At 31.7% G+C, this 25028-nt stretch overlaps 1 protein-coding gene across 1 annotated transcript; it reads right to left on the reverse strand.

Moving 5' to 3' along the window:
* Nucleotides 1-1013: 1013 nt before the first annotated feature.
* LOC132737412 (uncharacterized) lies at nt 1014-21595 on the reverse strand. Its single transcript, XM_060724697.1, has 6 exons — nt 20934-21595; nt 8530-8698; nt 6647-6795; nt 5500-5620; nt 4873-5011; nt 1014-4537 (listed from the first exon to the last, which is right to left on the reverse strand). The coding sequence occupies exons 1-6, from the start codon at nt 21034-21036 to the stop codon at nt 4340-4342; spliced, it is 879 nt and encodes a 292-aa protein (XP_060580680.1). The 5' UTR covers nt 21037-21595; the 3' UTR covers nt 1014-4339.
* Between the last annotated feature and the right edge of the window lie 3433 nt (nt 21596-25028).

Raw genomic sequence — 25028 nt, forward strand, 5'->3', positions numbered from 1 at the left:
TTACTCATTAAACTTATTTCGAAAGTAGTATTGCTTCTTGAATCTCAGTTAAAGTTATATCAAACATAGCACTGTCCCTGTCCTTATGTAACCTAATCACTTCAGCATTGAAGAATTGTGTCCTTTGCCAGCAGTGAATCTTGGGGGAGCAATCTAGGCAATAATGGTCTTCTTGTATGAAGAAATGTTGAAGAGTTAAAAAAAAATCTGAACTTGAGTCATGTTGAAGTTTCCCTTGCATGTACACAAGTTTCATAGAAATGCCATTGTTGAATAACTGAAATACCACTGTTAATGACTGAATTCCACTGTGTAATAACAACCAGTATGTAATGACTGAAATACCACTGTTAATGACTGAAATACCATTGTGTAATGACTGAAATACCACTGTTATTGACTGAAATACCATTGTGTAATGACTGAAATACCACTGTTAATGACTGAAATACCATTGTGTAATGACTGAAATACCACTGTGTAATGACTGAAATACCACTGTGTAATGACTGAAATACCAGTGTGTAATGACTGAAATACCACTGTGTAATGACTGAAATACCACTGTGTAATGACTGAAATACCATTGTGTAATGACTGAAATACCATTGTGTAATGACTGAAATACCATTGTGTAATGACTGAAATACCATTGTGTAATGACTGAAATACCACTGTGTAATGACTGAAATACCACTGTGTAATGACTGAAATACCACTGTGTAATGACTGAAATACCACTGTGTAATGATTGAAATACCAATGTGTAATAACTGAAATACCACTGTGTAATGACTGAAATACCACTGTATAATAACTGAAATACCACTGTGTAATGACTTAAATACCAGTGTGTAATGAGTGAAATAACATTGTGTAATGACTGAAATACCATTGTGCAATGACTGAAATACTATTGTAAACTGATCTTAGTAAAACATTTTCCATCATTGAAACATTAAAGCAAGCTCCATGTATTCAGCAACTTGATTTAAACAGAAAACAAAATACAATTTACTTGAAAATATTTTATTTTTTTGTATTAAATAGTCATGTAACAATATATATAAAAAGGCATAACAAATTAATGACAGTGTACAAAAAGCAGTGTGAATGTATTAACAAACAGAAAAACATATTTCTTTATAAACCCTCAACCTGTTCGTGGTAATTGATTCTACATGTGACCACCTCAAAATAAAGACCACCCTGTAAATAAAGACCACACTCTGTGAACAACTTTCATTTGTTAATAAAACAACAGAATAAAGTCCAAATAAAGACCACTTTTCTGAAAAGGTCATTGATGGTCTCTGTTTAATGACCTTTATTCACAGGTGTGACTGTATTTTGAAAATTTCCCCTTAATATGAAGAATGGTTCTGTCCATATTGAAAGATGGACGAGTCCATTTTAAATTCATGTGTTGAGCATGGTAAGGGTTAATGAACCTTTTAAAATATTTTTTTCAAGCATCTAAATTATGATTCTACATGTAAGTGATGTGAATCATATGTATCACAACACCTATATAGTTCATTTTTTAAGGGAAACATTTTTATTTACATTTATAATAAAAGGCACCAATTCAAGAAAATAGAACAACACTAACTATTTATCAAAGAAAGTAATAAATATTTAAATAAATGTGACATCATAGAGTGCTCAAGGTGATGCACCTGACACACGCTAATTCTTATTAGTTTCCTCTACTCAATAGTGTCACTATAACCAAGAATGTAACCTTTTACGTGTAAAGAACACTTAGTGACAAATCTTATCAAAATAATACAATCTAGTCGCCTCTTACGGTCACACAGGGGTACACTGTGGCTGCAGTTCTGCAGACGCCTCAATCATTAAAGGCATCCCCTCAGCCACAAAGTCATTTACGACTATTGCCAAATACAATTTCGGGTAATAGGGGTGGGGATGGGAGGGTTGGTACTAGTATTTAATAATGATAAGATAAACATCAATGGATGTAACTAAAGAACTGTTTTACAACCAGATTTATCCCGACACTTGTAAGTAGTCTTCAAGAGAACGTGCAGTAAGAGAGCAGAATTACACTAAATCTTGAATTTGCTCATTCTTATTGTACAATTGAGCCGTGTCACGACAAAACCAACATTGGCCAGCATTGATCCAGACCAGCCTGAGCATCCGCGCAGTCTGATCAGGATCCATGCTGTTCGCTATCAGTTTCTCTACTTGTTATAGGGTTTGTAAGCGAACAGCATGAATCCTGATCAGACTGCGCGGATGCGCAGGCTGGTTTGGATCCATGCTGGTCGCAAACGCATTATGTTGATTTTGTCGTGACACGGCTCAAATAAATACAGCACCCACATTGATGACCTTAAACCTCTTCATAGTTTTGACATCAAACGTCAGTAAAACACGAGGCCGACTGATGCACTTTTCACTGTTGTTTAATAGCATAATTATAAAATCAAAAATGAAAAAAAAAAACCCTTAGCAAGGAAATGATTTCATGATATTATTAATTAATGCATTAATTTCCCCTAGACATTCTTTGATTATTAATGGCGTTTCTCTTTGATCATGTACATTATGAATATTAATTAGAGACTAAATTGCGAAACTTCATTATCAAAGCATATTATATACACATGTGCAATTGATAACACCATATATTACCGGCAATTTTCAATTATGGTAATGTATATTATAGATTTTGATGTTGCAGTTTTTAAAGCAGATGCTAAATTAGACAGCGTTTGTATTAAAAATGCAATAAAGTCTAAAACATGTCAGAGGCTCCAAACTAGCTTCTCAAAGCACTTAGTGGTTTCAGTAATAAAATTTATCACGCATACTGTTCAACCGCATCCTTTCATAACTTTCAAAACTTTTTTCTGGTTGGCCAATATTTGAAGCTGTATGATTTTCTATTTTTCGTTTTAATGACCGGAAATTTTAATATCGTTAAATTTTGAAATACATCTATTAGATGTTTATAAAGCTGCAAAAATTGCAATTAAGAAGCAGAGTGCTGAACCAACATTGGTCAATTAGTTAACTTTTCCATAAGCGTCCCCTGCCTTCCTAAAAGTCAAAATTGAAAAGATAATTTATGTAAATATTTGGTTGGTGAAATCATTCAAATTTTAAGATTTTTTTTATTTAAAAAGTTGAGGTTAACTTGAATCAGAGATTTATACTAAATGTAAATTATAATGCTACGAAAGTATTTTATTATTTGAAAACAATGACCTATCTAGGAATATACATAGCCAATTGGATGTTACATGAGTAAAGTATGCAAAAAAGAAAGAGCGTCCCTTAACAAAATACTTGGATAGCTTGCATGCGTCCTTCTCTTTTATGGAACAAAAGCAACATTGATGTACCTTATGACTCCTATTTCTTTATAAACTGCTTAAATAAAGAAACAATTATAATAAACCTTCCTATCTCGACAGGCTATTCGAGTAAACAACAAGAAGAAAAAAAAACAGAAGAAAAAAAAATCCTACAAAACAAAGCAACACTGACTAGCTGAACACATCTTCCATTCTTTATAAAAGTTTAAAATACAGTTGAAATTTTAAGTATTGTGTCAAGTAATTGCATTCCGATATTAATAATTTAATATTTACATTAATAACACAAAAAGGTATGAAAAAGATAAACAATAAAACATATACATGTTACAAACTATCTTTGTGTTTTTCTTCGTTAAAGATTCAACGTCCTTATGCAATATAACAGAATAGATTAAAAAAATCGTAAACTTGGAATCTTTTAATTAATAAATGAAAAATTCCATGACTTAAACGTTTTGACATATATGGTACATAGTATATGGTGGCGCCAAATTTGTATCTATTGCATATACAAAAAATATGTTTTGTAAAAATTATATGTTACTTCCTTTACATTAGAGCAAAACACGGACTGGTTCTTGTCCCCTTCACCTGCTGAAAATGATTAGCTATTCACATTAGCACACAGCTGTACAGTCTGGCAGGGTTCTATACTGTTGGTAGCTCAATGTATATATTTATATATTACATTGAAATCCATTAAGTTTTTAATGGACTGTTCTTAATTAAAAGCAGGGCAAAGTCATTACAAAAAATCAGCAGGTGAAAGGCTAATCAAACCAGACTTTACAAAACTTGCATCTGCGAGGATGTATGTTTGATTTTTTTTGTACACAAAAGGTGTTAATAAAAGATTTATTATTAAATTATATCGTCGACAATTTCAAGATAATATATCTTGCAGCTTTAATATGAATAATTCATCACTAATTGACAAATTTAGCTAATTAAATATGCAATTAAATATAAAGATGACACTGGCGATATCATGATATCCCTTGAGGTTTAAACAAATAAGCTATACATGTATATGACACACAGATTGAAAAAAATAGTAAAATGAAATTTGTTGAACTTGTTGTAGCAGACGAATGGGTATCATGAGATTGAGATGACGTCGCGCGTTCCTTAGGCTTACTTGACCTGCCCCCGCTATCCACTGTTTTCATAGTTTGAGGCGTTTTCTGGAATAATAATAATAAAGGAAAATAAGTTTTGAGAATTTCTTGTCGTACTGTAATAAGCGACATCTGATTTTGGCTACTTCTATTTCTTGGTATCGGTGATTTTTGTCAGCGGATTTTATGGAAACATTCATTCATTCATTCATTCATTCATTCATTCATTCATTCATTCATTCATACATTCATTCATTCATTCATTGCATGTATATATACACTGACTTGTCATTACGAATCAATATGAATTGCTACATAATGGTAACATTTACATCTCATTTTGAAGAAATTGTGGATACGTCATTATTCATGAATTGACTAAACAATATTAATGTACATACCTCGTCTACTATATTATATATACACTGAGCACTGCCAACAACTGTAGGTTTAACGAGCAAATGCACGAGTTCTTTTGCTTGCTCGCCACATGCTTCTCTTATATTGTTTTCTATACATAATGTTGCTTCTCGTACCTGACTGAAATACATAAATAAATAAATAAATAAACTAAAGAAGTGAGTGAATGAGTGAGTGAGTTGGTGAGTGAGTGAGTGAGTTGGTGAGTTGGTGAGTGTGTGTGTGTGTGAGTGAGTGAGTGAGTGAGTGAGTGAGTGAGTGAGTGAGAATCAATATGTAACGAACAATGATTAATAAAGAACAAAGACGATGCGAATGATCAATGAAATTGATATCTAAAGTTTCGTATAAAATATATGGAACAAAATGCACTTTTATCCTAAGATATCCAAAATTTACATTTTTACAGCAGTTTTAACCCCAAGGCATTTCACAGCAGTTTTTAAGCCATACGACTAGTGTAAAAAGGTATGCATTGTCATTCAGTTTGCTTTGTTTCCCTTTAAATTATGATAGGTTTTGTCCAGATTGGAAGATGGACAAGTCCATTTAAGATATTAAGCATGGTGATCAAGGGTTAAATGTCAATATTTTAAAACGAGACTTACCTACAAAACTGTTCAGTAGGTGGGGTATAAATATTGGGGACGGTATTATTCAGCTTGCTCCTATAACACTTTTCTGACTTCTCACCTAGCTTGGAATAACATGTCATATACTGTGCATAAACTGAAAAATAATAAAAAAAAGAAATTTATTTTATTTTAAAATATTTGAATTCAAAAGAGGGACTGCAACTCGTTTTATTCGAGACTATTACATTAACTTTATGATCAATATTTTTAAATGTCTTTATACGCCTGAAGACCTACGAGACGTATTATGGTATGGCGTTGCCCGTCCCTCGGTCCGTCCGTCCGTCCGTCCGTCTTTTTGCATGTCCGTCCGTAGACAATTGGTTTTCGCAGTACAACTTTTGAAGGATTGCAGTGATTGTGTATATGTTTAGCAGGTAAGTATGTATTATCATAACTCAGTTCAAGTTTGATTTTTATCTCCAACCAACTTATTTTAATATAGGTATGACCCTTGAACGTATCTAGAGAAAAACCCAACAAAAAACGTTAGTCACGCTATAATTGATTTTTGTACATTTACTACCACATTTGATCATCACTTTGAACTTAAATGATGTTCAAGTACCTTTGATGTTAATAATTAACTAATATATGATGAGGTTAATAGATATAAGGATGGATTTTGGAAATAAAAAACAGATTTTCATGTTTTATATTGAATAAAATGACGATGAAAAAAGTTAATTATTGCACATATTCTACTTCTGTGATAAAACTTTATACTCATTATGAGTATTAAAATCTTTGGTTCAATTCCATATTTTTCTTATAAAAAAGAGATTAACTTTTACCGGATGAGTTCGTTAATTTAATTTACCAGAATTCAATGTAACTAAATAAATCAATATGACTTTTTTTATTATTGAACGCAGATCTATACTTCCAGAGAAACAAATCTATAATTTCTTGGTTTGTTTCGAGTGGCGGAATACAAAATAGTTGTTGCTATAAAGTGAATCTTGATAAATAGAGAAAAGTTTAACCATGATAACTCACGACATAACACCAGTACTGGTTAGTTCCAGTAAGCAGATTAGAATGTGACTAGTATACGTTGCAAGAACTTATTCTGTAATCGAGCTAAGATAAATATGTTTTAACTAAACTAATAACTTACGTTCGTACAAACCGGAAGTTGTACATAAATCGGTAAGTTCTTTTTGTATACCGCTATAGTTGACTAGAGCATCTTCGACTTGTTTTCTCGACGAAGGGGGACAACTTGATATTAATGTAGATACACAGTGCATTGATTCCAAATAAGAACTGAAATGGAAAAGAAAATATATTGTAATGTCTAGCAGTACATGCAGTCGTCTGCTAGCTGGACCTTGTGTCCTTCTAATTTCGTCCTCTTGTACTTGTTACATCGTCCCTAGACGCAGAAAAAATACAACTCCTTCATGGTGTTACTTTGTGTTTATTGGCATTGTACTTTTTTCTTCTTTGGAAGACTATATGAAAATAAGACGTATTTTAGTTTTAATTAACTTTGTAAACTTACATGTATATGTTAACTACTCGAAAAACAAAACAACAACAAAAAAAAACAAAAAAAAAACAAAAAAACAAAAAAAAACAAAAACCCAGATTTTATTAGTATTATTATTATTTCTATACTTATTTTGTTTCTTACAATACACCAATACGCTTTTCATTTTCCAAAATTGAAACTGCGTAATAAAGAGTACTAATAGTCTGTCATTTGTAAAGCAATATAAAAAAACACAGCAGAAATGCAAGCAATCTATAAAAACACCTTTTATATTATATTGACTCTATATAGAAACTGGAGTTGAGTCAGTTTGAAAGGACGCTTCACCGTCTGAATTTCTTTATATAATTTACTTAGCTTTGAATTTGGAAAGATTGTTTCGGATAGAAATACCCCGATTTTGGACAGTCCATTAAAAGATTAAGTGATTTTAAAAAAATGACATGGGATTATAGAATAGTTTCGTAATGTTACATGTTTTAACCTTTCATGCGGTAGCAAAAATAAACCACCAAAAACATAGAATATAGAATACTATCAGGATAGAAAAATATGCATTTAGATTAGGTTAGCGTAACAAATTAATTCGAGATTATTATCTTTAAAGAGAAATAATAATTTTCTAATAAGAAAATGTCATGATAATTTGATAAATGGGAGCAATAAAAAGACATCAAATTACCCCTCCTATGTGCAGTGAATTAATGTAATATCTTAATAAATAAATTAAATCATGAGCCTTTAAAATGGCAGACATCCGACTACATTTCGTTTTGTGTTTTTTTCCTTTCATACCGCTTTGAGGCTACTTTAAATAACTTGTACAAATAATATGTAAAAAAGTCCCATTATGTAATTTAATGCATACTTTATTGTTATTTTTTAATGATTTATGGTCTCGTATTTATTAGCGTAATTCTTTGAAGAATTGATAGGAATGTATGTTGCACGAAAATAAACGCACATAAATTGCAATGTATGTGACACGGTCTTCGTACAGCTTACTTTGTTGTAATTTTCTGATATGTGTTCGTGTTAAACATACAACAGAAACTTTATGTCAGTTACTTTTAGTTCTGATTTAATTGATTAATAAAGCAAGCATTTTTCATTAAATCGCAACTTTTCGGCACTTTCCATTAAACATCGGAAAAACATACAGTATTTCCACCTGAACTATACGCTATACAAAATAGTGATTGCGTTACTTTACCATACCATATCTACTTTACTTTACCATATCGTGTAACAGTCAACTAAAATTAAGTAAATTTATATATAAGAAAGTACAAATGACATACTGTTTGGCGATATTTCGGATTTGGTTATTATTGTATGTTAATGTGTGTCGTGTATCTCCGAGATGATTATTTATAATCTGTGAGGTGTTCAAAATGAAGTGGTTCAATACCGTGCAATTTATTCAGATTTCAAACAAAATGACTTACCAACAAACTATTTTTTTTTATCAGGGAAAACTATTTTTCTAACGAATTATTTATTACCTGCAGTAAGCACGGAGTATTTCTATATCTATTCCAGAGAATAACTTTTGTTCACTGCGGTCAACGTAAAGTTTCTGAGTACCGTAGGGCTGGAAACATTCCTCGGCGCTGCTTATTAATGTGTCCACTTCTGCACACTGAGCTACAGCGCAATGAGGCCACATGCTCACTGAAATATAATAAAAAAATCACACTTTAAAATACAAATTAAAAATATTGTTAAGTTCTTCTAGATACAATCATATTTATTATACTATATATCTTTATATTTGCATAGCCACTATAGCACTAGTTAAAAGTATAGGGCTTACTGTTGGCTACACAATTACATTGATGTTATATTGAAATGCCTTAAACATTCAAAAAAAGTTACTTAAATTCAGCTAGATTAAAGGGTTAGCCCTTAACCTGCTGAATTTGTATAAAGATTTGCCAAGCTTTGAATTTTGAACAGCCCATTCAAAAAATATCAAAATATAAATACAATGTAATTCAAAAATTATGTAAAAAAAACTACAATGGCATTGAAAATATTTTTCATATCAATCGAAATGGAAATTCTTTTTGTATTAAATTTTGTGAATTGGCATTTTTTCTCTCATCACTTTTTTCTTTTATAGACTTATATAGAAGCATATTTCCATAGCCATGAACGTCAAATCACGTAAATAAGTTTCATCATTAAATTTTTCTGTTGCAAGCAATTTCATAATTAATATCACAAACGACCTAATGACTTAACCTAAGTTTTTAAAATAAATTACTCAATTGTTGAAAGCTTAATCTCGGAATTAAAAAAGGCAAAACAGTATGTATTCAAATAAAACCTAAGTTAGATAGATCAGCCTGGAAACGGATGCATGTTAGGCGCTCCATAGGACAGAAGTTAAGAACCATGGAATTTGTGTTGATAATCAAAGGTATAGAGGATTTTTGAGGCTCTTTGATGCAAGAGGACGGTAGTTTGTGCTGATTATAATCTTGTTTGTATACTACATATTGAGTTTTTGCAATAAGGATATAGCGGAGGGATCCCAGGATGTTTAGATGAAATGTTAAAATCCATTCATGCTCTAACATCTCTATCAAGTGGAAAGAATTCTGTTTCAAATTTAATGGTGTATGTTGTGTGGGTCCCGGGGGATGAAAAAACACAGAGATGCTATAAAGATAGTGAAGTGATTACTTAACCATTCCGGTATTCCACAAACTACAGTTAAGAGATGTAGATAATACTTATAAATCTGTTGAGATTATACAAAAGTACGTCTGAATTAAAACAAATATCATGCGAAAATAATGTTTTGATATTATTTTTTAAGTATGCCAGCATAACACTATGAACCTACTCAAAGAATCCGAAAACAACATTAAAAAGATAGGCGCATTCTCGCTTGAGTCAATAAGGATGATTTTCGAAAGATAAATTTTCATGAAATATGTCATTTACAATGTGCGATATTAACTGAAAATATTTGCTTGTATCACAGATACTACGTTATAGAAACCGAATGCCTAAAATGTTCGTCCTCAGAAACATACACATGGTTTATGCAATGGACATGATATATAGAATAAATGCCAGAAATATTCTTCAAAGAAACAAGAAAATAGACAGAAATGAAAAAAGCAATAACAAAAACTAGGGACGTTTTTATGTAGAGAATGAACATGGCGCCGCAATAAAACGAGAAGTCATATAACGGTAGTTGGTTGTACAATGTGAAACATATCAGCAGATAATATATGAGTATTCTTATTATACATGACGAAGTAGGAAGCTTGAACCTGTATTTTACCGGCGCTTGTTTTCCGCCTTGTCGAACTTTGATAAGCCCGACATTATTTATACACAAAACAGCTGGGATACAGTACTAAATCTTTACAGCAAAAACAAGCTTAAGTCGACGAAAAACACCCCAACTAATGAATTTTTTTGTTTCGAAGTAGAAAGTAAAGTAACAAAAGTTTAGGCTATGTGTGGTAGTGTCTTAAGATGTATTTAATGCTGGAAAGAAAAATGATGCTGTCATTTTGTCTAAGCGGAAAGCTGTCACTTGCCGCTGATTTGTTGTTTCTCGGGTAAAATGTTGTTGGTTTTTTTGTTAGTGCACCATTTGTTAGTTCGTCTGCATCATCGTTTGGCAGCTTTTACGTTACAGGTACAAATACAATATGTTTAGTATTATGAAAGGCTTGCTTGAATCTTTCACTCCGTTATAGATAAGATAATTTTAAAATCATTTTTGTTGACTAATAAAAATGGGCGGATTTTGTTATTTTGAAATGATGTTAATAGATGACTCGCGGATAAATACTAATTCAAAGCATTTTACATCCCTTGAATTTTTAAATTTTTCACTTCTTAGACAAGTTTAAAATTTCACTACAGAACAATATATATCTAATTTTGATGTATTATTTTCCCTCAAAACCAAATAACCAATTATCCTCTTTATACCTTAAACGTAACCTATCTGTTCGAATAATTCACATAATAAAAGCAATATAACGAAATGGTTTACTTTATTTTGCACCATTTGTTAGTTCGTCTGCATCATCGTTTGGCAGCTTTTACGTTACAGGTACAAATACAATATGTTTAGTATTATGAAAGGCTTGCTTGAATCTTTCACTCCGTTATAGATAAGATAATTTTAAAATCATTTTTGTTGACTAATAAAAATGGGCGGATTTTGTTATTTTGAAATGATGTTAATAGATGACTCGCGGATAAATACTAATTCAAAGCATTTTACATCCCTTGAATTTTTAAATTTTTCACTTCTTAGACAAGTTTAAAATTTCACTACAGAACAATATATATCTAATTTTGATGTATTATTTTCCCTCAAAACCAAATAACCAATTATCCTCTTTATACCTTAAACGTAACCTATCTGTTCGAATAATTCACATAATAAAAGCAATATAACGAAATGGTTTACTTTATTTTGCCATTAAACAGCAAAACGTTTTAAAGTAATCGCTGCATTCCTAAAGTAAATATCATCGATGCGTTTCAAAGGTAATACTTTAATTTTCAATTTCCAATTACTGCAAATAATGTGGCAAACTTTCCCGCAATAAATAATTTGGAATAGCATATCGTACCTAGTTCAAACATATTAAAGATTAATATATAAAATATGTAAACGCTCTAAGGGTTTAATTACCGCCTGTCAATATTTTATGATTATAGTCATGAATAAAAACCCTACAACATCATATTGTAATGCGACACTTTGATATCTTAATAAGATTATCTCCAAATCTGACGCAGGCGGCGTGAAAATAAAATATTAATATTTTCGCCATAAATTTGAGCATGAAATAACTCGGTAATTGAACATAAGCGTTCTAGCAGCGCATCATCTGTATTTATGCAGACGACTTTATCTTCGTCTATAGCGTTCACTTATTTGTAACATTTTCGCGCCAAATAATTTAAAAGTAAACGGTTTGTTATGCTGCACGTCTTATATCAATAATTTGTCTAATGTTGTGATTATAGATTATTACACGTTCCTAGTATGTCTTTCAATGTCTCGTCTGCGATGTTACATTCAACAAACACGAGATGCTATTAGCCATTAAGATTTTAAGTAAGTCTGGGGAACAATTTTTTTCTATCTAGAAATCTTCCAAATGAAATTTGGCACATGATAACAATGTTTTTGTGTGTCAAACTAGGATCTGCAAACGACTTTCATATTTCGAGACAATCATCCGAGACAGACACATAAATTAGAACTGATGAGAGGTTTAAATTTTCAAAGTTGAATTTCTACTCATTATCAAAGATTCGACCCAGCGTTACCTGGCTAATCTCTGGTACCAAGCTGAGTATGCGCTGACGTACATAAACCAACATAACGTATGGTACAAATCGTAACAGAGGTACCTAATGAATACAATCATGAAACCTGCGGAGGGAACGCTGGCCTCCAGCTGAGTTTATGTTTCTGTTTACAATCCGAGCTTATTACCGAACCCTTCAAATCAGTATCGCGCGTGGATCAGCGCTTTAGAAAGCAGAAGCAAAAATTCCTAAACTAAAATAAAGCACGTATAAAAGCAAGGGTTATGGATCTAAGGAAACGTAGATTATGCATTAATCGTACAGATATTTCAACTTCCGTGTTTTCTTTATTTTCTTCAGAGTTTCTAAGTTTACACCGAGTGAACTTTTTGTATGAAAGAATGCAGGCATCAAATAAATAATCTATAATATTGTTTTCGTTTGCATATATTGAAACAATTGTTTTCTAAAAGGCACATTATGCCTCGGAAACTGATAAATAGTTCATTCTTTAAATAGGGCAAACATGAGTTATATAACGTTTAAGAATTGTTTGAAGGCGTTTTAGATGCTTATTATCTGGAAAATGAAGCAAGAGTGAAATTAGTGTAAAATGTAGCAAAATTTAAACAAAGAAGTACTAGTACTTTGCATTTTATACAAAAAAAACTAAATCACTATATTTTTACCAATTGTCAATGCTAAAAACAGCAGAAGCAAAAGATGGTTCTCTAAAATGGCCAATGAGTAACCTTTTGGAAACTTTAACAGGACCCCCCCCCCCATAAAAAAAAACAAAAAAACGCAAAAAACTTTTGAAAATGAAAGTGAAAGGAAAACATTTGCCTTTAACTATATGATAAGGAAGCATTTCGATTCGACCAACCTGATTAAGGTCGGGCTTTCAAAAAAAAAATCACAGACACATTATAGTGTTGCGTCATAAGATTAATGCAAAAAGAATACTTTTGTGATCGTGTATAAGATGACAGCAAATTCCTTTGATATATGCCATCATTTATTCAACAGTAGAAACTTGAACGACCGAGCTTGAGTCGACATTCTGGGGCACTCAAGGTGGAACCATACCATACCATAAAATTTTCATAAGAATTTTTTTCAGGTTTTAGAGTCAATTTCTGACTGTTTCAAAAATTGAAATAAAGACATGATTTCACCGAAATACCCTGATAATAATATGCAAATAGAAAAGGAATTCAGTTACTTAAGATAAACATCCATCAACTTCCAAAGGGATTCGAAGTAATCTTCAATAAACCCCTCAATAATATCCGCGATGTCGCAATCTTACAGGCAAGTGTTTGTGTGTGCACACCCGCAATATCAGATAATATAATATTAGTTAGTATCAAATTCTAGTACACTTTGCTTCAAACCTAAACCAATGCCGCAAGCTGTTGTTAATGAAGTTATATCAACCTTTAAGTCAGCGTCACCATTTGATTCGGAGCATAATCGGAGCAACCTCTTTACTATGAATACTGTAGTTAAAATGAGAAATAGCTTGTGTCAGGAGAAGGGTCTGTCACCCGAGTGTGGTAGCACATGACACTGCTACTTTAACATATCTCATTTGCATTCATATCTACGGAATGACACCAACATCGTTAGTAATGGGAGAACTTGTTTCAAATGTCTCCTCCTAAAATCGGAACATCAGAAGCGGTGAGGGGGGGGGGGGTTACATGTAATGAATTAAACTAAAACATGTGTGTAAAGTCGTGTAATATGTGCGTTACCTATATCTAAATTGGCATTCTTGAGAGTCGCAATAGAACAACGTATTTCTTACAAGAAAACTTTATTAAAAGCTTTATGTCAATAAATAAAATGCGTTAGAATAAAACAAATTGAATATTATATCATATACATTCATTTAACTCGATCAAAGGACATTCTTTGTTGAAAAAGAAGAGTTTTCAGGTTTATATATGATCTTTGAAATGGTTTTCATATAATTTGAGTGCGCCTTGAAAATTTACTAAAATCTAAATGAGAAATAGCGCTTAATAAATAAAAAAAATCTATTTCTGAAAACTGATTATTGTCTGTATATACATGTACTTCATTAAAACATAAATCCCAAGAGGATTTCACCTAGTGGAAAATATATAGAGGAAATCCACGTCAATATGCTAATTGTTCACTGAACGCAATTAAAAAGCAATTAAGAACAATTCCACGGATGGTAATATTGCATACGAAATGAGAAAAGATTCATTTTAAAGCAATTACATTAAAATAAACAGGAATATAAGTGTCATGCAACTGACAGGGTCACTTTCAAATGAAAACAACCCATTTGCTCTTAATAAAGTCTTTTAATAAAGTTATATACTATTGTTCTTTGTTTTCTTAAGGAAATTTAAGCACATGACACTATGTACACTGAACTCAAAGCGTTCTAAGAATCGCAATTCAGTTTTCTTCTGAGTATATTTCTTTATTATCGTTTGGAGATTTTTTTTCCATTTTAAGAGCTTTACTAGATCTATGTAAGAATTTTAATTTTGATGTTTACAGGCTTTTTGACCTTAGTGGAGCTCCTTAAATATGTGTGTAAAGAGCGGAAAATACATATCTTAAGTAAAATGTCATTTACTTTTAAAGCCGACACATTGTGACATTTTCGGAAAATGATTAATTTCTTATTTTTTACATTTTAACGTTTTCCACTTAACATTTTAACAAACAAGTGTATAGCGAATATAAATGTCACAAACTGAAATTTTAAACATGTTTCTGTTTTAAACATTTTGTTACATATTTTACTTTTTTTTTTGCTATCACATGACAGCCTCCACGTGCCCCGCGGCTTATAATATTTCACTAATGATGTGAACATTTAACAAAATATCTTTGCTTGGTATGAGTTAATAGACGTTATCAATAATACAGAATGTGTTTTGCTCTAATAAATTGTTGCCCCTGTCCTCACATTAGTTAATTCAAGTGCGTAGATGTAGAAAGGAACCAACTTGCGGTGCTTGGCTCATATAAGCTGATATAAAATCAGTTGTATAATTAACTTTAAGACAGTACATTCTCAATCCAAAAAAACATCTGGTCTGTCCCATATCTAATAGAATAGTATATAATAGTTTCAAGTTACAACTGTCTTTGTATAGTGTTAGATAAATTCGACTTGTGTGATTTGCTGTTACAACTATAGTATTTATAGGAATCGCCAAAACAAGAGAAAGCAAATACAAAGGTTATTCTAAGACTTCTTAAATGTGTTGGTGGTGTTACTTGTTTGTAAATTTATCCACAATCATACATATACGTTGTTTATATTTCCTTTTTTGTTGATTCATGAAAAAGAGACGCACCATTTAGCCTTAACTATAGATCTAATTGTAATATAACATTATAACATCTGTATTTATAGATATACAGATACGAGAATAAAAATATCAAATGTATGAGGCGGGGCTGGATAGGGAGTACGCTAGCGTTTTACCTTTTGATCGCATATAAAACGACGTCTGTGTAGTACAGAAAATTTCTGTAAAAAGTCACTTGATAGACATGATTTATAAATATTTGAATAACCCGCAGAATAAATTCCCTTGATACAAGAATAATGAATATGACTCGTTCATGGCGTTAGAAGGGGGGCGGAAAAGTTCACAACAAAAAACAGCGGCAACATAAGATACTCTATTAGCTCTGTCGATGATTTACACAAAGCCGCCGTTATAAACCAAGCTTCCATAAATATAAACACTCAAGAAAAACGAAAAATAAATAATGTAAATAAATAGAGAAATACAACAGAACAGCAAACTGACTACAAAAAGTCATTAGGAAAGGAACATTTTTGAATACAACCATACAGTTAAGCGATGACGTGCTCAGGTTTTACCCTATAATCAAAAAGAATACGGGTTGTATTAAAATGATATAAACACATTTTATTACATAACGATAGATTTGTAATAAATTTTAACAACAATTTAAATCTACTAAAGCATATTGACTATGTAAACATAATGAAGTCCTTTATTGCACATTTTTCTAATTAAAAAAAATAAGGAGAAAATTTAGATTTTGAACGATTTATGTTTTATTTAAAACCCTCAAGTATGTATAAGCCTGGCTGCCTTTTAACTAAGTCTGACTAATACATATAATTTAACATGAATTATTTTACGAACTCAATATATTATTAGATATTTACATATCTTAATTTCTCTAAAGCTTTATGTTTTTTGAAGGTATATCCGGAATAATTGATATAGATCTACGTGTGTATGTATTACCAATACCAAGGTTGAAAATGAATGCTTAAATAATGAAATGATTAATACTCAAGATAATGTTAAAAGACATGATATGTTTCTGTTAAAAATGTTTACATGGTATATAAGTACATCTATAAAATAATTGTTTTCATGTATAGGAATGTTCATGTAAAAAAACATTCGGAACACTTTTCGTTAAGACTCATATTAATCATATCAAACAAAACTAAATCCTAAAAGTCGTCCATATGTTGTTCCAACGACATAGATATTTTGCAAATTCAGTTGTCTTTATATTGTTGTTTTTATATGTTATAAAAATTAATGTTAGAAATAAAATGTTAAGATTTACGTCAAAACTATGACGGTAAAATAAACAAAACATGTGAATTGTATGAAGTTTGTACACCGTAGGAGTTTCAAACAAGAATTGAGCCGCGTCACGACAAAACCAACAAAGTGGGTTTGCGACCAGCATGGACCCAGACCAGCCTGCGCATCCGCGCGGTCTGATCAGGACCCATGCTGTTCGCTATCAGTTTCTCTACTTGTAATAGAGTTGGTAAGCGAACAGCATGGATCCTGATCAGACTGCGCGGTAGCGCAGGCTGGTCTGGATCCATGCTGGTCGCAAACCCATTATGTTGGTTTTGTCGTGACGCGGCTCAATTATCCTTTTTTCTTAAACGTTTGAAAAAAGTAACGCCTTTTTTCTTTCTTTATAAGGTTTTCAAGTGGCTTTCACGTCTTATTCTACAGATGAAAATGAGAAAAAAGTAAGAGGAAAGAAAACTCTTTTTGATAGCTAATGATGATTAGACGAGATGTAAAAGATAAATAAAACATACATTAGTTTTATCTCGCGAGATTTTGTATTCTAAATGTAAATATGATGACGTTTCACAATGGGTAAAATAGATTTTACTGATAGCGGACAGACAGACAGACGAGGTGATGTCCGTGGACATTAAGACGACCCCTTAAGGTCAAGTAAACGTATTGTTGCTTTGAAGTTCTCATTATTAATAGCAATCTCAAAGTATACATTAATCAAATATATTCGTTTTTTAATTTGAACAAAAAATGCATTATTTATACTAAAAAAACGCTCTGATAAATAAACTTAAGCCCCTCTTCTACAATCATAGTATATATGTATAAGCGGGAGAGAATTCTGGGATAATTAAATAAGATGATGAAGATTATTCTTAAACATAAATATAATTCTGTATTATTATTTCTAAAGTTGCTCGTATTCTCTTCCTCATCATTATTATTATTTCTACCCTGACAAGCGGTATATCACGAGCTTTACGCTAATTTGCAATTATTGGGGATAATATTACGTAATAAGTGACATAATCTAAAAATGATTTATGTTATGTTCTGTTCTATTTCTTTCACAATGGAAACAATTCCAAATAATTAGCGAGAATATGTTCTTACTATCTATGAGAGGTTTTGCAGGCGGTAAAAAACAAACAAGAATTTGTTCTATAATTATTGATTATTCTCGATTCTTATCTAGCCTGACACGATATATATCCAAGCAGACGGACTTATTGTTTTATAATGCAGATTGATTAGTGCTAATGACGCTATTGTGTAACCCCTCTAATCATCTCACCACTGTCAGATAGGTAGCAGACGAAAAAAAATAAGCAGACGATAACCGAAGTTTTTCTCCCACCAAAATGATTGGAACCTACATATCCTATGGGAAGGAATGAATACATGTGAGACTCACTTGCTGCAATGTGGCCTTTTGATATAAATTATTTGTTTAATTACTTCTCACATCATACAAGACGACTTTTCCGGCTAAAAGTCTTGAACATTCCCAGAAAAATAATATAATTTATTTAAGTTTAGAAATGATAATAAATAGATCTTAAATTCGCTTTTTATTATTTCATATAACAATGTCAAGTTACATATGACTGTATCATCTACCTGGAGACGGACATCTTATTTGTTTTTGATATAATACCACAATATTGGTTGCTATACAATTCATCCTATATCAATTGTCGAGTAATGTCATAAAAAGGAAACGACAGACAAAATGCGACTCATAAAACCACCAAACGTGCAATATATCATTAAATTTTCATTGAACTGTTTCGCTAGTTACCACCATTTCTCCGATATCGAGACCTCAAGTGGGAATTGCTTCTCTTTGCTGCATTCAACAAGTGTCTAGCAGAATAACGGATATTGTCTCATTTAGTCTTTTACTATGGGTATGACAATAAAATGGCGATTCTAATTAAAATAAGTGATACATTTTATTCATTATTAATGTATCGAATGAATCAAATTATAATGTACCGTATGCAGTCAATATATTATATTATATTATAAACAGCATTCGTGTCACATAATTATCATGTTTTTAGACCTTGAGTGTTTGAAATTAGATCAACCAACCAAAAGATAATTACTGCTTATGTTATTTACAAATCTAAGTTTCAAAGAGAATCTTGAATTTGACTTATTTCATATTAATTCAGACGGAAGCGTTTACCTAAACCGGACAATTAGTGAAAACATGACAAATCACTAAAATGTATGACCAAACATTTACATATTTAAAGGGCCTTTTTTTCACATGACGGGACTGGAAATATTTTTTCGAGATTTATGTTCCATTTGATGTAGTTCAAAATCAATAATTCTAATTGTGAAAATGATCCAAGATCGAAAAGCGTTTGAACGCTTTTTCACTGAAATCGGGGGCTTAGAATAGCACAAAATACGACTGGGGTTCTTCTTAATTATCTTTTGCGAATCTATCTGTTTAAGTGTCCCAGTTCATGACATCTATGTACAAAATTCAATTTTTATGTTTTAAAGCATATGGAAGTCAGTGGAGTTCATAAATAAATAAATGCATTGCATGAGAACAGTTTTTGTAGATTATTATTATTATTTCTGAAGTGTTCTTTATAATGATTGTTTATAACTTTAAAGTGCCCTGTTTGTGATACATATAGGCAGGAGAGTTCTTTCATATGAATAAAAGGCAATGGACGAGTAAACAAGTAAGGACGGTGGTGTTTGATTTTTATTTGTTGAGGTGAATACTATTTTGTCATTTCTCCCTGCTGTGAATATAAATAATGGATGTGTCAAATAATATCTTTAAAATAACTTGTGGTTTGTACTATTTGGCATTCTATATAAATAGAACAGTTGACGTGTCATATAAACTAACAGAAGATCTACAAGGTTTTAGACACTTAACAAACTTAGCGATAGACAAAATAATCAAATTAACCTGTTCGATGAGTCCATTAAAGGTTAATCGATCTATTTAATCAAGCACACCTGAACAACCGGCGTTTGTTTTAAGGTCACTTAAAAAATTCGGAGGTCATCGGGCATTTAGGTATCAGGTTTAAATGCCCCACTATAACATAAATAACACATAGTTAACGCCGAGGGAGGTGTTTTGTTCGGTAGTGTGCACGAGTCTCCTACATTTTAGTCATCAATTATTTAAGACAAGTTGAGAAATAGATATGTCGTCTGCAACGATATTTAAGCATGCTTATCTCGATCTATATCTTTTGTCAATGCCAAAGCTTTGGGGTATTATTTCTTAAGGGCACTGCAGTGAACTGATATAACGAAACTTGTCACAGGATCGATTTACTTGAAATGTATACTTAAGTTACATTGTAGATAAATGTCCGAAATGATCAAAGTTTTCGAATTCTTCTCTGCGAATAAATTTAAGGAAGTTATAACTTTATATACGAATTAATAGAACGCGTTCCATTAAGCTAAGATGTATGCATAATTTATAATTAATTTAAGCATTAAAACGCAAGGAAATCTGTTAAACAAACATAACTGTTTTGAAGTTAATTAGGCAAAAAGACTGCGAAACAATTAATTTTGATAAAAGGTCTATTCACTTCATTACATTCGTGTCAAATCAATAAAGAAATAGCAAAAAAACTTGTCAATATGTTTATTTAAGTTACGCATTGATTTGTAATGAACTCAATACCAAGTATGTGAAGGTTTTAATTTTGCAATTTTTACATGTCCATGTTTTGATATAGCATTTAACCTGCTTCTAAAAAGTAAATATAATTTGAACCAGACGCTTTTTGAATCACTAGGGTTTATAAAGCCTTTATTTTATGTTTATAATATACCTCCGTTTTCACTTAATACAAAAATGTATTTGTACATACACCGTCTGATAGGATCGCAATGTTACCTGGTGATTCGAGTATTCCATTAACAGACCATTACTCTGATATGCACGCCCTTTAACATACTTAAATAGCGATTTTATAACCTGATAATCACTTACTTACCCAAATTTATTATGCAAGTCAGCCGACAGAACGCTAATAAAGATTTCAACGTCACGGTAGTCCGATTAGGTAAATCACTATTTAAAATTCCTCTCTTCACCATTTCGAATTTGTTTCCAATAAAAACTTATTGCACAAAATGAAAAATAATTAAAAGCCTGATCCCGCTATTCATGTTTATTTACTCAGTTCATTGACGGAAATGATACATCCAATATGTTCTTTATTAACTGACACAAGAATCTTCTGCTTCGTTGGACGCGCGCTAGGAACTAAATCGTCTGCATGTTTCCTTTTCACGTGAATTCGTTCGCCTGGCCAATCAAAGATTTTCGTACAAATTAACTGCAAAACTTTACTGATAATGCGTAATATTCCCAAACTTGACTATTTTCCTCGCTTTCTTAAGCACAGATATAATTATATACACACGGTTAGCAGACGAAAACTATATAATATAAAAATATTAACTTATTTCAATGTCACCGGTTTTCATAGCGAGACTAACGTCTGCACGACAGTGTTCAACTAATCAAACGTCAGGATTTTCCCTCGAGGCGTTACGTTTTATTATTTCAATTATTCTGACGAACGCTGCACGACAGTTATTTTCAAGCTACATTCTCATAACTACATCAAAACCTTCATACGAGAAACAAAAACAAAAAAGTCTGTGCTCATCATCCACGCATTAGAGCGACTTAATAAATCATACGAATGTATATAATATATTAATCGTTGTGGGCTGATAGGAGCACGGGGGAAGATATCGATGGAAAAGTGCCGAGATATTCGCTTGATAAAAGCATCTAGACCTCTCTATCCCTACTGTTCAAACACACGTAAGCCGATTGTTTGAGGAAAACATCGGGATCATGAAAAATCAAGTTAAACGTAAACATTGGAAATATGTCCCTAACCTTTCGAACAAACATGACCCGTGTCTGTACCAACATAGCTTAAGACAAAGCTAATACGATTTAGTATTTATAATGCTTGCTGAATTTTAAAGAATACTTTATGTCAAATTTAGAGATCTTTGATGTATCGAGCAAATACATCTTTAAACAAATTGAGATAGCTTTGATGGCTATACGGAAGATATTATCTTGATAGCGAATTACATAATTGCATAGCAACATGATGATGTAGGCGATGATGACGTAAAATAATGATGATGATGATGATGATGATGATGATGATGATGATGATGATGATGATGATGATGATGAATGTGGTGGTGGTAGTGTTTAATGATGATGATTAAAAATGATCATGATAAATGATGATAACGATGATGCTAATGATTATGATGATGATGCTTATGTTGTTGTTGTTCTTATTATTATTGATGATGATTGTAATGACTAAGGTGATGATGACGATGACGATGATGGTGATGATGATGACGATGATGATGATGATGATGTTTTCCGTAAATCTGTACAGGAACATATGGCTGAAGTCCGTGAAACTTAGATATTTTAGTTTATTTATCCATTAAGAACTTTATTTCCGATTTCACTAATTTGTTTACAAAAAGTGATAAACAATCATCAATTTAATAAAATTAAATAAAGAAGAAAAAAAGATTTGCCAAATTTAACGAACCCGTTATCGTTCATTTCGCACCACTATAAACTTGACCAGTAGACAAACAATGTTTCTGTTTTAATGTTTATACAGTTTTGGTAAACGTTTTACTTTGACGGATAAGTTATGATTTTAAAATGAGGCTAGATAACGATATACTATACATCATGGGATATGTTGACTTTTTTCAAGAGCTTTTTAGTTAAGTTTTTATCAAAGATAAAAGCATTTTAGAGGAAATAGTAAACAGTTATTGATTCGAAGTTAATGGATGTCAAGTGGTAAATTTTGTATGAGAACCGAACTCAACATGGTCCGGGTCTGTAACATGTCTTAAAATGTCGATTAAACAATTAGCCGTAGTATTCTGTAAATATTTACACGACAAAACCACGCGAGGAAAACTTCCGACTTTCGTAAATCCATTTTTTTTCACTCCGGATATAAAAAAGCTACTGTCGATAAGTGTTTATGGGAAAAATTTCACTCTGATAATTGTTTGCAATATTTTCTGTTGTATTAACAAATTCACCTATCTTATTATATTTATAAAAAAAATACATAACTTACTCAGCACCCATATCTCAGATATTAAAATTTGTTTTGAACCTGAACCAAAAATATTTGTAACATGTTGTCTAAATACGTCTGTAGAGTGAAAGTGTAAATACAAGTGGGGAGTTTTTGTTTAATTCTGAAAACCAAACGACACGGGGATCGGCGTCTGTTCGTTTTAATTGACACAATTACATGAAAGGAAATCTTTATAGTGATCAATATAATTAAAGCACGCGTTTATATCCCGGCTGTCAAAGACAGTAAATAACTGTAGTAAGCACCATAATAAAGAACTTTTCTTCGTCCATTTACTTTAACTGAAAAACAAAGCAGACGTCATAAGACACAAGTATCACGTGATTTCGGCGTCTGAGATTTGATATTGGTATAATTGATTTTAAAATAAATCTTTCCGATGATTTAATTCAAAGTGCTTGCTCTCTGAATTATAGAATGCTGTATTCAAGAAATTTAACAATAAAATACTAGCATAAATGATCAGGGTTGGTTACACAGACTTGCGGTCTGGGCTGGGTATAAGCTAGACTGACTAAAAACTTGCAGAGCGCAAAGAATTTATTTTAGCTTCATAGTTACAATCGAGAATGGATGTTTCAAATAAATGCTCATGAACGTAAATTTAGACTAAGTTGTTAAATGTGTTTTCTAATTGACATTATTCAAGTATGTACAGTAATTTATTAAGATAAATTTGCAGGTAATGAAAGAAAATGTACGTCTGTAGAGGAAAATAAATTGACTTAGCTGATAAACAAAATATTTGCGAGTTTCTACTTCACGGGGTTTTATTACTGTCAAACCTGTGCAAGACGAACGTAAGCAGACGACAGTTTAAATAAAGTAGCATTAGCTCGTACATGATTCATTAACGCAAAAATTGGTACATGGTAGAAATAATAATGTCAGAAACAACTTTTTTATAATTGGAATATTTTTCATTAAGGAAAGTAAACTAACTGCAAAATGCAAAACAAAGAGACTGGTATTTGCTCCCTAGTATTATTTCTTATCACTTTTCTTTACTTCTTTCATAGCTGACGACTCAGTCGTTACACATACATGTATATAGACGCTAACGGCTAAGTGTTTAAGAATTTTTAAATAACTGTCGCTAATTACGGTTCTAAAACGTTGTTATTAATGTATTCTCTACATGGGTCCCCCGTCAGTCACATAATCAGACGGTAGCAGACGACAAACAAACGATTTATTATAGAAATATGACTTTTTAACAAAAGATAATTTAAGCCGACCGGTGTCGAATTTCATCATTGTAAACGCGACGGGCTTCCAGCGGCGAAAATGACAGTAAATTATACAATTTCACTTCACAACTCTATAAAAACGAATAAATAGACCAGGGGAAACGAAATGAATACCCGAAAACATGATCTGATAATGGTTTGAAATTTCATTCATAAATCAAAACTGTTCTTGTATTATTACCTACACTCTCTGTAGGAATCTGATGCGTTTATTTCATAAAATATGAAAAATATGGATTATGTCACAGTAAATCTTGCATATTCGCTGTGTCTTTCCGATGAAAATACTTGAGGTTAGGTCTGCATGTAATAAATTTCTCGTTAAGATAAACGAAATAAGTAAAATACAACTATTAGGCCAAATGAATAGGTTTCTTGTCAGGTGAAGGTCGAACACAATTACTCATTTGTTAAATACTTGTACAGAAAACCTGGTGGTATTGGTTTTTGGTTGTGTTTATCTTATCCTAATACGATGCTGCATTATTGTACTTATCCTAATAGGATGCCGCATTATTATACTTATCCTAATAAGATGCTGCATTATTGTACTTATCCTAACAAGATACTGAATTATTATACTTATCCTAATAAGATATTGCATTATTATACTTATTCTTAGACGATGCTGCATTATTGTAATTATCCTAATAAGATA

The sequence above is a fragment of the Ruditapes philippinarum genome, unplaced genomic scaffold (genome assembly GCF_026571515.1).
Source record: "Ruditapes philippinarum isolate M1 unplaced genomic scaffold, ASM2657151v2 ctg2388_1_1_1_1, whole genome shotgun sequence".
Lineage (NCBI taxonomy): Eukaryota > Metazoa > Mollusca > Bivalvia > Venerida > Veneridae > Ruditapes > Ruditapes philippinarum.

What these genes read in the sequence shown, in the direction of transcription:
- LOC132737412 (XM_060724697.1), bottom strand. Translation starts at nt 21,036, where the DNA reads ATGGTGAAGAGAGGAATTTTAAATAGTGATTTACCTAATCGGACTACC. An exon ending in ATACTCCGTGCTTACTGCAG is followed by an intron (nt 6,796 to 8,529) that starts GTAATAAATAAT and finishes TTTCCATTTCAG; the next exon opens with TTCTTATTTGGAATCAATGC. An exon ending in AACTTCCGGTTTGTACGAAC is followed by an intron (nt 5,621 to 6,646) that starts GTAAGTTATTAG and finishes ATTATTTTTCAG; the next exon opens with TTTATGCACAGTATATGACA.